The 12,733-nt window shown below is 54.1% G+C and overlaps 2 protein-coding genes across 3 annotated transcripts in view; one reads left to right on the top strand and one right to left on the bottom strand.

Annotated features, from left to right (window-relative positions):
• Positions 1 to 2,530: 2,530 nt before the first annotated feature.
• On the bottom strand, positions 2,531 to 11,701 carry Ncdn (neurochondrin). 2 transcript variants are annotated; one of them, XM_058570910.1, is made up of 7 exons: positions 11,565 to 11,701; positions 10,207 to 10,347; positions 8,147 to 9,115; positions 6,890 to 7,131; positions 5,733 to 5,957; positions 5,200 to 5,342; positions 2,531 to 4,045 (listed from the first exon to the last, which is right to left on the bottom strand). In XM_058570910.1, exons 2-7 carry the CDS (start codon positions 10,327 to 10,329, stop codon positions 3,609 to 3,611), a joined length of 2,139 nt encoding a protein of 712 aa, XP_058426893.1. In that variant the 5' UTR covers positions 10,330 to 10,347; positions 11,565 to 11,701; the 3' UTR covers positions 2,531 to 3,608. The 2 variants fall into 2 exon arrangements, with proteins under 2 accessions (XP_058426893.1, XP_046324867.1); XM_046468911.2 differs by having other exon boundaries at positions 11,233 to 11,608.
• A 403-nt stretch (positions 11,702 to 12,104) lies between these two features.
• The window catches only part of Kiaa0319l (KIAA0319 like), a 115,710-nt gene continuing 115,081 nt past the window's right edge, over positions 12,105 to 12,733 (top strand). The window contains exon 1 of the mRNA XM_046468910.2: positions 12,105 to 12,238. The gene's annotated coding sequence lies outside the window, so the exon portion shown is untranslated. The remainder of the gene's footprint in view (positions 12,239 to 12,733) is intronic.

The raw sequence follows: 12,733 nt of genomic DNA on the forward strand, positions 1-12,733 counted from the left end.
CAAGAACTGTACCAACCGAGCTATATCCCCAGCCTATTTGTTCATTTTCTGAGATACATGCACACACCTGGGGCCTGGGATGTGCATAGGATACACATGCAGACATCCTGGAAAAATGGAGTATACAAAATGCACAGAGACAATCACGGGAAACATACATACACATGGAAATACAGGACATGTATTGACCATAGGTGTTCATGGTCCAACATACATGTACTCCCAGGTGGCCTACTTGGTATATTACTCTCTCCCTAAGCTCAGCTTTCCCCTGCTCTTTCCAAAAAGTGAGCTTTTGTTTTGACTTTATGGTAAGAAAAAACTTATGTCTGCCTCCCTTAGTGTTGACACAGCCCCCTCCTCCTCCCAGTCTCTGACAACCTTCATCTCTGGGTCTGGATGGTAGTAGTTCCAGAAAGGAGAGAACTATCACAAGAAGATGCAGAGGCTCCATCTGGTGGTCAGATCTTACAGCTGCGGCTCAGACCTCCCTTTTTCCATCAGCAGAATCACCAGGAAGTAAACTTAGTCTCTCCCAAGTGCAGCCTAGCCTGGTCCTCACTCTTAAGCCCAGAACTCTCTGACCCAACCTCATTAAAGTGCAGAACTCAGTCTGCCTTGGGTTATCAATCTTTTCTGGGCATGATGTCCCACTGTAATGCCCCTTGGATATTTCACAAGCTGTACAAATTCTCCTTTGACCAGTTTATAATTTTCCACAGATCAGTTTCTCTCTCAGTGTTCCCCCATGATCGCCCCACTCTTCACTCAGTGGCCCAGATTAGAAATCTGGAGTTATCCTTGGATCTCCTTCCCTTCTTTGTTCTCTTCACATCCAATCAATTGCCAAGTTCTATTACTTGACTTCTACCTGTACTGTCTCTATCCTCACTGCCATGGGTTTAGTTCAGACATATCACCTCCTCTCTGAGCTTCCTGCCTCAGTCATTTCTGGCAGCTAATCATCTTTCTGAAATGCAAACTGGATTTTGCAGGCAAAGTGGTACACACCTATAATTGCAGTGACTGGGGAGGCTGAGGCAGGAGAATTTCAAGATCAAGGCTAGCCTCAGCAATTTAGCAACACCCTGTTTCAAAATTAAAAAATAAAAAGGGATGGGGATGTAGCTCCAGAGGTAAAGTACCCCTGAATTCAATCCCCTGTACAAAAAAAAAAAAAAAAAAAAAAAAAAGGCAAAATGAATCCCATTTAATCTGCTCAAAGACCTACAGTTTGGTCCCTCATTATGACCCCATACCTAAGATATCTGAACTTCTGAGTTTAGCACACTAGGACTCTTAGGATCTGCTCCAACCCCACCTTTTGCCACTCCCCACTTCATACTCCACTGAGGCAATGATAAGTTTGCCAGCCTTTATACCTACTGTTTCTCTGTCTACCTGGCAAACCCCTCCTACCCCTTTGGTCTCAGAGCAAATACTTGCTGAGTTTTCCTGGACTTGTTCAGCCAGGCTGAGAGGCTTCATGACCCAGCCACACTATTTCAACCTCCATAAAAACCACTGATTAGGGCTGGGGATGTGGCTCAAGCGGTAATGCGCTCGCCTGGCATGCTCGGGGTGCTGGGTTCGATCCTCAGCACCACATAAAAATAAAATAAATGTTGTGTCCACCGAAAACTGAAAAATAAATATTTAAAAAGTTCTCTCTCTCTTAGAAAAACAAACAAAAACCCACTGATTATACCTCTATGTTGCCTTATCTGTTTCCTCTCTAGATTTTAAGCTGCCTGGGTGCAGAGCTTAGGTTTTTTCATAAATTACCCCAGAGAATCCATGCTATGATGGCTTTCGCACATCCAATAAGTAGAATATTCTTGTTATGCATAGCTAGGTGGGCAACAAGATGTATTCAGTGAACACTTGTGGGTTTGAGGGCTTAGGTGAAAGAGTCTAGACGGTGTAGGCCAGGGCTAGTTTTGGCTCAGGCCAGCTGAGGCAGACAGTGCTTGTCTCCAGTTGAAGTGCTCAGACAGTTCCCCTTTTACTTGGCATGGAACAGGGGTCAACAGCTGGTAGCCTGACATCCATATTTGGCCTGCATGTTAGGGCCAGCTCGGGCAACTATGCAAGCCCCTACCTCAAAATAAAATTAAAAAGAAAAGACTGGGGATACAGCTCAGTGGTAGAGCACTTCTGGGTTCAATCATCAGTACTAACAACCTGCTGACAAGAGAAGGGACAGTGCTTCACTTGTCCCCACCAAGTTTGGCCACATCAACAGCTGGGCTTGTGACTCTGTTGTGTCAATGAAGGGTGTAGGCTGGGGAGACAGGGGTCTGCATGGAGGCCTTGGCTCTAGCTGCAATACCTTGATCAAATTACTTATCCATGCCTATGTTTCTCCATCTGTAAAATTAGAATTATGATATCTTCTTCCCAGGATTCCTGGGAAGGCTGAATAACACTTTGTGAAGTCACTTAGCAGGACGTGTGTTCAGCAAACGATAACTATGAACTGATGGAGCCTGCAAGGGAGAGCAGATGCAGGGCAGACCACACAACAGACTTCTTGTCACCAATGAACATTTATTGAGTGTCCACATGTGCACAGCTTTGAACGTGGTGATCACAGAACACACTGGGGGAGGGCGGGGGGAAGCAAGGGATCAGATGTGGGGGATCCCTCCCCAGGTTCATAAGGTAGTCCCTGCTGGAGCCGCCAGTCGCGTCTCTCTGCAGAGGAGTAATAACAGGGGTGGGAGCTGAAGCCAGGCACCACGGTGGCAATGGGGTGCGATCACTGGGGAAACATGCGGATTCTGGGGAGGTGTTCCTCCTGTTCCTGGCTCTGGCCAGGCAAGATGGCACAGAGGACGGAAATCAGATGCTCGGGTGTCCAAGCAGGGATAAATACAAGCAAAATAAATAACCCTCAACCCCCATTGGCACTCTGCTGCAACATGACACATAAGCTGAGAGACCCGGGCCCAAGGACTCCTGGGTTCTCTTAAGGAAGCCTGGGTGGAAGGAGGTTCCCCACCCCCGACACTAGCCTGTCTGCCCCAGGTTGCCCTGAAAGGATAGGGGCAGTTCAGACCCTGGTCACTTAAGTTGAAAGGAAGAACTGTGATTTCAATGGCCTGAGCCTGCTCTCTGCCCAAGGAGGCCAAGGGCAAGAGCCATATGGCCGATTTAAAGGACGTGGACCTGGGGAGCCAGAAGGGGCACCACAGCCTAGGGGAGGCCACGCCCTGGCCGGCAGGGCACTTGGGCTGAGGCAATCAGCTCCTGCCAGCCCTGACCTACCCTGGGGCCTCCCTCCTGCAGGGGAGCCAGACATTGGGCACAATGACACCTACTGCCCCCCTCCCTGGGGGCTTCTCCAACCTTCCCCGGCCTGGCGGGGACAACCACGTTGATTTCCAAGCCGATCCCTGCCCCCATGGGGGCCTGGGGGGCGGGACGCAGTTCCTTACACTTGAGGAGTGGGCACCATGCCCTTGCCCTCAGAAAAGCCAGAAAGCTGGGGTGTTTTGGGGGGAAGGAGTCTGGGGAGGGGGTTCTTGTTTGGGGGCTTCAGGGAAGATGCCTCCTCCCTCCTTCCCTCGCTGCCCGCCCCCGGGTCTGTCCCCAGTGGACACCCCTCAGGGCTCTGACAGGCACTGCTCCAAGGCGGCCATGCGGTAGTGGCTGGCCGTTTCCTCACCTGCCTGCAGCCTCATGGCCTCCCGGCACAGCCGATTGGCCCGCGCCAGCTCCACCAGGACACCCTGATAGGCGGCCACCATCTCAGGCTTGACGGAGTTGGGGCTGACACTGCCTAGCAGCTGGAGCAGCTCCTGTGGCCAGCGGGAACGCAACGCGGCAGGGGCCAGCCAGGGCAGCAGCGGCACACAGCCTGTGAAAGCCTGCATGCCCAGAAACCACAGCTCCTGCAGGTCAGCCCAGATGCCCTCGTAGTCAGGAGACAGGGCCAGTACTGCCTGGTCAGAGCCAGGTGTGGCCCGTGCCACATGAGACTGCGATAGGAAGAGGATGGCGGCTCCGAAGAAACCTCTGGATGCTGGGGTCCCCTGAAGAGCTGGAAGGCATGGAAAAAATGGTACATGAACTAGATGGGCCAGTGCTGGGCCAGCCCCTCACTTTCCCTCCTGTGTGGACACACACGGAGCTCAAGCATCACCTAGAATCAGACTGTCTGGGTTTAAACCCTACCTTTCACACTTGCTGTATGACCTTGGGTAGTTAACTTTTCTGGGTCTTGTAAAATGGGGCCAGTACTGCTAATCTTAGCAATCTGTTGTGAGAATTAGATGTGATAAGGCACCTGCTTGATTCCTAGGCCAGAAGAGGGCACCAAGAGGGGAAGTGACCAGGTTTTTGTGAACCTGTCATGTTGGGATTCACCTCCTCTGCAAGTGCTCTCCAGGAAGCTTTGCCTCTAACTTGGTGAGTCAGTGCCATGGTGGCTCTACCTAAGGAGTGACTGAGAGTTGGGGGTGGGGGGTGGGAAACGACCTCCTGGTTTCTGGTCCAAAGGGATATGTTCCCCTTCCCACTGCTGGGTACCCTGCTGGGATCCCCACACAGAAAACACAGAGGCAGCTGAGGGTATGGGCATGTTACACCCTGTTCCTAGGCATCTGCTCAGCTCCTCCAACCTGACAGATGGGGCACAGGGAACAGGCAGGGACAGAGGGACCCAAGCAGACACCCACAGCCAAAGTGGGAGACACTGAGGGCTGTCAGGGGCTGGAGGGGACACCATTCCCCCCAGCACAGAGTCAGAGGGAGGAGGGTGGAGGAGAAGCCGTGCAGAGGGGCAGAGTGCTGACACCTGTCACTGAGGCGGGTGAATCTGTTGAGCAATGAGAAACCTCAACGGAGGGAAGTCAGGTTTCTGACTTAGGCCCTGGGTGGGGGCAGCTCCACCTTGAAAACACTGGATTTGGAGTCCTTGGGCTGCCAGGGATTCCAGGTGCCTCTGCCTGTGCCTCCGAGCAGGCCTGTACTTAACACCCACCAGACCTTGCCTTAAAAGTCTTCAGAAGGAAGAGCATGTTATCATTTCAGGAAGAAGGGTGGGGGTGGCGGATAGAGATATACTGTAGAGATTTCCTCTTCACAGAAAAAATCTGCAATATCATTTTCTGTAAAAGGACTTACGCCCAGAGCACAGCAGGTCCACCCAGGTTTTCTGCCCTTACCCACCAGGCCTGGGTCCCCAGGGCTTACCTGGAGATGTGCTAAGGAGTCGGGCCATAAGGAGGCCCAGGGTGGCCACATTGGCCGCCAGAAGCAGCCTCCCTTGTTGTTGCACCAACGCGGGCAGAGACGTCATCAGAGTGTTCATAAGAGATGTGAAGCAGGCATCACGCCTGGGGAAGAAAGGGAGGCAAGGATGGGGGCAGGCAGAAGGTTATGAGACCAGATGAAACCCTTTGGAAAATCTGGATCTGGGACTCCTGACTTCTCTGGGCCAGAGTTTGGTAAGAAATCAGGTAGCAGCGTGAAGAGTTAACCCTGAGCCCCAACCATAGCATCTGGGGTTATGGCTGGCACTGAGATGTGCTCCAGGAAAATACCTAGGGGCCCAAATCCTTGAGCGGGACTGGCTTTGTCTATTCTGAGACCTTTTCATTTTAACACTATGAGAAATCCAAACGCACAGGGAAGCAAAGTAGAGGTCAAAATTTAAGTCAACTGGGCAGCCCCCCACCACCCCATGCTTGATTGAATCTCCCCCCAGCCTCTCCCAAACCCCTCACTTGATCAGCCCTGGTGCAGTGACCACGAGGTTGAGGAAGATGTGACAGCAGGTCTGCAGGCCGATCTCCACACTATCAGGCAGCACTGAGGTGTCATGGCCAGGGGATGTGAGCTCCCACTGCTGCAGGAAGTACTTGCAAAGAAGTGAAGGGGCCCCCTCCTTGATCAGGATCTCCCGGGGCCCATCTTCGACAGTCAAGTGGCACCAGCCGGGCAGAAGGAGCCTGGGGGGTGTGGAAGGGCAGACGTGTGTGGGGTTGGGAGAGATGAAGGTACAAAGATGTCCTTTTTCAAGGTACCCTGCCTAAGAGAAGTGAAAGTAGGGGAGAAGAAGGACATGTCCTGGAAGGTATTACAGAAAAAGCACAAGATTCAGAGTTACACAGACCCAGGATCAAATTGGTGCTCTGTTGTACAGCTTGACCGCAGTCAATTACTTTAAACTTTTTGAGCCTCGGTTTTGTCATCTTTAAAATGTGGATGAAACTTCTGTCAGATTTGCCATGTGGACCAAATGAGATAGATCTGAGCCTGGTATAGTGGCACCTGCCCGTAATCCAGCAACGTGGGAAGCTGAGGCAGGAGGATTGCAGGTTTGAGACCAGTCTTATCAACTTAGAGAGGTCCTAAGCAATTAAGTGAGACCCTGTCTTAAAAAGGGCTGGGTCTGAGGTTGTGGCTCAGAAGAGTGCTCACCTAGCACAGATGAGGCACTGGGTTTGATCCTTAGTATCACATAAAAATATATAAATAAAATAAAGGTGTTGTGTCCATCTACAACTAAAAAACAAATAAATCAAAAAATAAGAATAAAAAGGGCTTAGGGTATAGCTCATTGGTAAAGCATCCCTGGGTTCAATCCCCAGTACCAAAACAAAACAAACACAAACAACAAGATATAGTTCTAGTAAAAGGTATAGCAAAATATCTGGCTTGTAATAGATGGTCAATAAACCTAAGTTCTCTTTTTGAGAAATCTGGGATTGGTAGCTCAGGATTCCTGTGGGAACAAGCCTCCCAAAACAAATAGAAATGATCTTAAGAGAACTCTCATGGCCTCTAGAAGCCTGGCACAGCCCAGTTTGCGGGGGCCAGTCTGTGTGTCATAGTTTTCTTTAGAATGGTCTGGCTGGACATAGTGTAACAACAAACTCACCGGAGAGCGTCCCCTGGCCAGGTGGGCCCTGGGGTAGTGGGGGAAATGGCCAAGTTGGCCACCTGCTGTGAAAGGTCATTGGCCTCCTCCGCCTCCTCATAGAGGGTCTTGGCATAACGGACGAGGAAGGGCAGCAGCTGGCACACCTCCTTACGCAGGGATGAGGTTTCCTCAGCCAGCCAGGCACCCAGGATCCGAACCGAGGCAAACACGAAGGGTTCCTTCTGTTTCTCTGGCCCCACCTGTTGCCACAGGACCCCTCTGAGATAAAGCAGGACTACAGACCCTCCCCTGTTTTACCAGCCTGCTGGCCAGCCTACAACTGGAAGGGAATTCTGGCCTGTGAGTCCCTCAGAGGTGGGCACCAAGCCTCATCCTACCCCATGTACCCAGTACCCAGCAAATGGGAGGGCAAACCCAACAAAGCAGGCCCACCTTGCTGAGAACAGGCCCCACCTTGATGAGACTCAAAGTGCATCCCCATCTCTCCACCGCCAAGGGAGCTCAAGGCTAGGGGGAAACTCTAGGACTACAGGTAAGTCGCATTCTACAGAGACTCTTACCTGGGATGGGAGGACAGGTCATGCCATGAACATACAACCAACAGTGGGAGGGGGGATGCCCTTTTGGGCTAAATTACAAAATGAGACCAGAGCTTAGCATGGTCTGTTAGATGTGTGGCTGGTGAATTCAGTGGCTGGTGAATTCAGCGGTTGGAGCAGACCATTAAAGAGAAGAGAGTCATGACTGAATCCCTGTGGGACAGGAGAGTGGGTTTCTCAGAGGGAGGGAGGAAGGGGTTGCGAATGGGTGGGTAGTAGATCTAGCTGAACTCCTAGAAAGGCTAGGAACCAGGCAGCCTTGCTCCTTTTTCCTGCACCGCTGTAAATTTGTATGTGTGCATATGTAAAACAATGCCCCGGAGCGAGCAGAACAGACTGCTTCAATTTTGTGTGTGGTGTGTAGTGTGTGTACTGGGGAGCACTGTGTGAGTGGGAGGTTACTGTGTTGTGTGTGTGTGTGTGTGTGCTGGGATGTGAGTGCACATATGGTGTGTGGTATGGTGCTTTCTGGAGGCTTTTGGAGGGAGGGAGAGGGAGTGAGGCTCAGCCACACACTACTCCTGAGTGCTGCTGCAGTACCAGCCCGCCCGACATGCAGCTTGGCTTTCTCCTCATTATACCCCTTTTCTTTGCCTTCTGGCTCTGCCCTGACTCCTGGACACTGGGCTCCCTCTGTAGGTCACTACCCCCTTACCTGCTGCAAGTAGAGGATGACAGCTCCGATGGCCTCCTTCATGATGCTCACAAGCTGCACCTTCTGTGGCTCCTTAAGCAGTGACTGCTCGCAGCGGGTACACTCCTGGATCCCCAACTCCATAAGGGCATAGCAGGCAGTCACCACATCCTCCTTCACCTCTGTGCCTGTCTCCTCCAGGCCTAGCCGTACCTCCACGCATGCCAGATTCACCAGGAGGGCCAGGAATTTGCTCCCAGAGCTGCCCGCTGGGATCCAGTCGGAGCCGCAGGCGTGTGCCAGGCGGGCTGCCAGCTTCAGGGCAGGGTTGCGTTGCCAGGAGCTCAGCTTGCTTCCTAGGATGCGCGCCAACCCAGCCTGCAAATCCCGGAGGCATTCAGGGGGCACGGTTGTTGGGGGCAGGAAGAGGGGCAGCAGCTGGCAGAGCTCAAACTTGCTGGCATCCTCGGCTTTCTGGAAATCCTCACTGAGGCCCCGCAATACTGCCAGCAGGTCGGGCTCCGCCTCCTTCCAGCACTGTGTCTCTGCAGCAGCCAGCAACCCCACCAGGAGTGCCAGGGCCTGGTCAAAGCCATAGCCATGACCCAGGTATGCCTGACACAGGGCAGACACGGTGCCACCAGCAATGAGGTGCCGGGGCCCTCGGGGTGTGCCTGCTACAGCTGTCAGGCACTGGTAGGTATCATCAATCATGGAGCGGCGGGCAGCATCATCAGGGTTCCCCCGGGCTGTGAGGAAGGTGCTAAGGATGGGGATCTTGTTCAGGACCTGGGGATGGGTGGCCAGTTCAGGGTCACTGCAGAAACAGGCCAGCAGGGCCACACCAAGGGCACGGAGAACGTGGTCAGGGCAGCCATCCGGTGCCTCCTTGGTGGTTAGGAGACGGTTGGGGAAAGTGAAACCAACGGCGTCAAAGATCCGCCGCCGGGTTTTGGCATCGATGTCACCCGCTTTTACTGCCTTGGTCACCTACAGGGGTATGGGGCAAGTAGTACATGCTATCAGCAGAATGAAAGGAAGAGGTGGCAAGGACAATCCCTTCCCTGAACCCTGGGGCACTGAAGACTAACAGGATTAGGTTACGCAACAGAACTCACTCTGGGATCATCTCATCTAGCTCCTTCTTTTTCAGGCTAATGTGACTTCTGGGATCCCTCTCACCTATGATCATCCCATGGCAGGGAGGTCTTGTCCTTCTCAACCACTCATTTGGGCACTTCATTACCTGGCCAGTTGAGAAGTTCTTCGTGATATCTAATCTAGATGCCCACAACCTGTGTTGGAAGGAGCTTAGAACTCAGTGTTTAAAATCCCCCAAGGATTTAGGGTCCTTCCCTAAATACTGTCTCCAGATAAGTCTCTGATCCATTTCCGCCACCTTCTCAGGGGAAATGGCTCCTGTGTCTCGCTGCTCTGCATGTCAAAACATTTCCCCTTACATTTCACCTAAACACCTCCTCTGCTGCAGTGTGAGCCCTTGACTCCAGAGCCTTCTCCCTGTTGCCATGGCAAACAAGCAGCGGCTGTACTCCCTCCTCCCTTTACCCCCCACACACTAACCCCCCCTTTCTAGCACTGCAGCTCCTGTTCCACTGTCTCCAGCTTGGGTTCCTCCAAAAGGGCTAAGACCCAAACCAGCTTCCTTACCTTCAAGCTACCTACTGCAGTCCTGGCCATCCCCTAGGACCCTTCTTTAATCTCTTCCTGTCCTGCTACTCTTTCAGGTCTCAGAAAAATCATCCCCAGCCCTCAAGTACTTTGCACTAGTTACTACCTGCTGCTGTTACCCTATGAGTCAGCTCCCATCTGCTCTGGGACACCCCAGAAAGCAAACTCAGGCAGCCTCCTCCAAGGACCCCAGTGCCACAGCCTTATTCATCTGCATTCTCCCCTTTGCCCCGAGTCTAGGGGAGCAAAATTAATACAAGGGTAGGGATCTTGGAACTCCTTTGGTGTTTCCAAAGTTGTTAGCACCACTATATATCTTTAGGGACTGGCTGATTCCATTGGGGGCCCCGACCACCCAGTCCTTCCCATTTCCCAATTATCCAACTCCTTACTAGCAGCAGGGCTGCAAACTGTTCGCTGTCATTCTTGGCCTCACGGAGAGCTCCCAGGTAGCGCTCCAGGGTGGGGTTTCGGCTCTCTGCCTGGTTCAGAGCTGGCTCACAATCCGAGGCCATGATGCCCGCCTTGCCCAACTGTGAACACAAGAGGGACTGAGCATCCCTCTGCAGAGGAGGGGCGGGGGCGGGGGCAGGGGTGGGAGTGGAGGATGGAGGGAGGGATTAGCACAGAGGGAGAGGAGGGAGGATTTGGAGAAGTGGCTTCCTCAGGACTGACCTCCCTTGGAGGGGGGGACTTGAAAAGGCTGGACCTGCAAATCCTTTGGGGTAAAGAAGGGACCCTGGTCCAAGGTCACCTCCAGAAAGTGGGAAAGGAGGACTGTGCATCCTGCTGCTTAGCTGGACAGCTTTCTTCAGCAATCTCCTGGGAGTGGGAGGGGGCTGGTCCCACTGCTTAGTGGCTCCCTGACACATAAAGTCGGAATTTATCTCCCTCCCAAGGCGCACAGGGAGTAAGTGGTGAGGACAGACAGGGAGGAATGGAGACACACATGGTGAAGTTCGATTATCCGGACTGACAAGGGGGAAAAGGGCATCCTAGGCTTCCTTTTTCCCTCCCTTCTTCAGATGAGGCAGGAGATAAGCTTCAGCAGCAGTGAGAATTCGAGCTCGAGCTCACCAGGCAAGGTTTGGAGGCCCCTCTGGGGACCCCACCCCTTCAGCCAAGGCTCTCAGTCGCCCCCGCAGGCTCCTTGCCTTCTCTCCTTTCCCTCCCTCGGGCAGAGGCTGCAAGAGCAGCAGCAGCAGCAGCAGCAGCAGCAGCAGCAGCGTTAACCCTTTACATTCCCTGTCCTCACCCTCCCTGTCTCGCTACCAGCCTGAGGATGATGGTAGGGCTGGAGAAGCAAGAAGGGGTCGGGTAGCTCCCGGGACAACAGAGAATCCAAAAGCCGGATAATCGAAGCGGGGCTGCTGAGATGGGGAGATGAGAAGGGGAGGAGGGTTCTTGGCGGTCACCACCTGTCCCGCCGCAGCCAGGTCACAACACGACATTGATGAAGTCACGACAGAGCGGCGATGAGATCACACCTCACGATGGCGCGATGATGTCACGGAGATCACAGCAAAATCACGACATGGGGACAGCCCCCAAAGATGACGGGGCAAATTAAAACAAGATATGTATTGAAAAGGGCTGTGACAAAATGGAGTCTCGACAGGGCACGATGGTGTCGCGATATGGTGCGATGGAGTCGCGATAGGGTCCCCGGGGTGCTTCGGCATTGATGAGCGCCGGTTCGGAGAGGCCCCGGCTGGGATGCAGGGGAGGGCCTGAAGGGGGCTGAGCTCACCAGGCTGCGGCCCCGAGCGGTGAAGTCTTCTGCGGGCGCGATGCTGCCGGAGCTTGGGGCCGCTGCTCACGCCGCGTTGCCCACTCCGGGCTCCGGGCTGCTGCAGCTCCACCCCCACCCCCGCATCGCCCTCGGCCAATCCGCGGCGGCTTCACTTGGGGCTCTGGCCAATGGCACCGCAGGGCGCTACGCCGTAGGGGGTGCCGCCATTGCCGCCATCTTCCTTGTGGGTATTGCCAGAGTCTGGGCCTTGGGGCACATGCAAAGAAGGCAAGGTGCAGACTGCCCCAGGAGAGCGGGAGGCGAGAGGCTGGGGGGGTGTCCAGACTCCTTTGCTTGTGCGTAGTTCTACCTCCAGCGCTGCCCCTCCTCCCCCTCGGGCTCGCGGCTGGAATTGCGCTTCCGGAGGGTGGGGGCGGGAGGGCTTGATTAGCTTGAAGAGTGTGTTTCCGGGTTGAGCCCGGGGAGGTGGGAGGAGGCGGCGTTTCCGGCCGTCGTCGCTGTCCAGGGAGGCTGAGACGAGAGGGAGCTGTCCGGGCGGGGAGCCCGCACTACCTTCTTCCTTTTCCTCCTCCCCCGGTGAGGGGAGAGAAGGTTGGGGCCCCGAGCCCATGGACTGGGAGGAGGCGGAGGCCGCCGAGAGCCGGGGCCCCGCTATGTGCCCCTGAGCCCCGGTAGGTGGCCGGGGCGGCTGGCTACCAGGCCGAGGACCATGAGCTCAGGGGAGGGGCAGGCGGTACAGACGATGCCTGGGGGTGCACTGACCCGCTGTTGGGACCCGGAGGTGGAGCTCCTAGCTGGGACAGGGCAGTCAGCTGCTTCTGGCCTTGCAGTTGCGGAGCTGGAGTCCCAGACCGAATCCCACTTCTTCTGGGCCCAGGTCTGGTCCTGCAGCTCCCTCCATTCCCTGACAGTCAATACTGACATACCGGACTCAGGTCGCTGCCGTCCTTCTAACACCTCGACCTCTGCACCCTCGCCTTTAGCTGCTGTGTTTGATGCAGAAAAAGGGGGACGGGGTTGAGCATGATGTGTAAATTACAATGCGAAACCAGCCTCGGTCAGGGTTTTGACAATTATGTCCCGCAGAGGGTCCTGTGGTGGCTGCAAGTGAGTACAGAGGTGAAGCCAAGGAAGTCAGAATAGAAACTCTCAGCGGGGTTCCAGAA

The sequence above is a fragment of the Marmota monax genome, unplaced genomic scaffold (assembly GCF_021218885.2).
Source record: "Marmota monax isolate L192 unplaced genomic scaffold, Marmota_monax_Labrador192_F-V1.1 WCK01_AAM20220418_F8-fsc00008, whole genome shotgun sequence".
NCBI lineage: Eukaryota > Metazoa > Chordata > Mammalia > Rodentia > Sciuridae > Marmota > Marmota monax.

Bases quoted from the DNA above. Each gene is read 5' to 3' on its own strand.
- Ncdn (XM_046468911.2), bottom strand. From the start codon at position 11,265: ATGTCGTGTTGTGACCTGGCTGCGGCGGGACAG. The intron at 10,348-11,232 runs GTGGTGACCGCC...TTGTGTTCACAG, and splicing joins ACCTGGCTGCGGCGGGACAG to TTGGGCAAGGCGGGCATCAT. The intron at 7,132-8,146 runs GTAAGGGGGTAG...CTGTGGCAACAG, and splicing joins TCATCCTCTACTTGCAGCAG to GTGGGGCCAGAGAAACAGAA.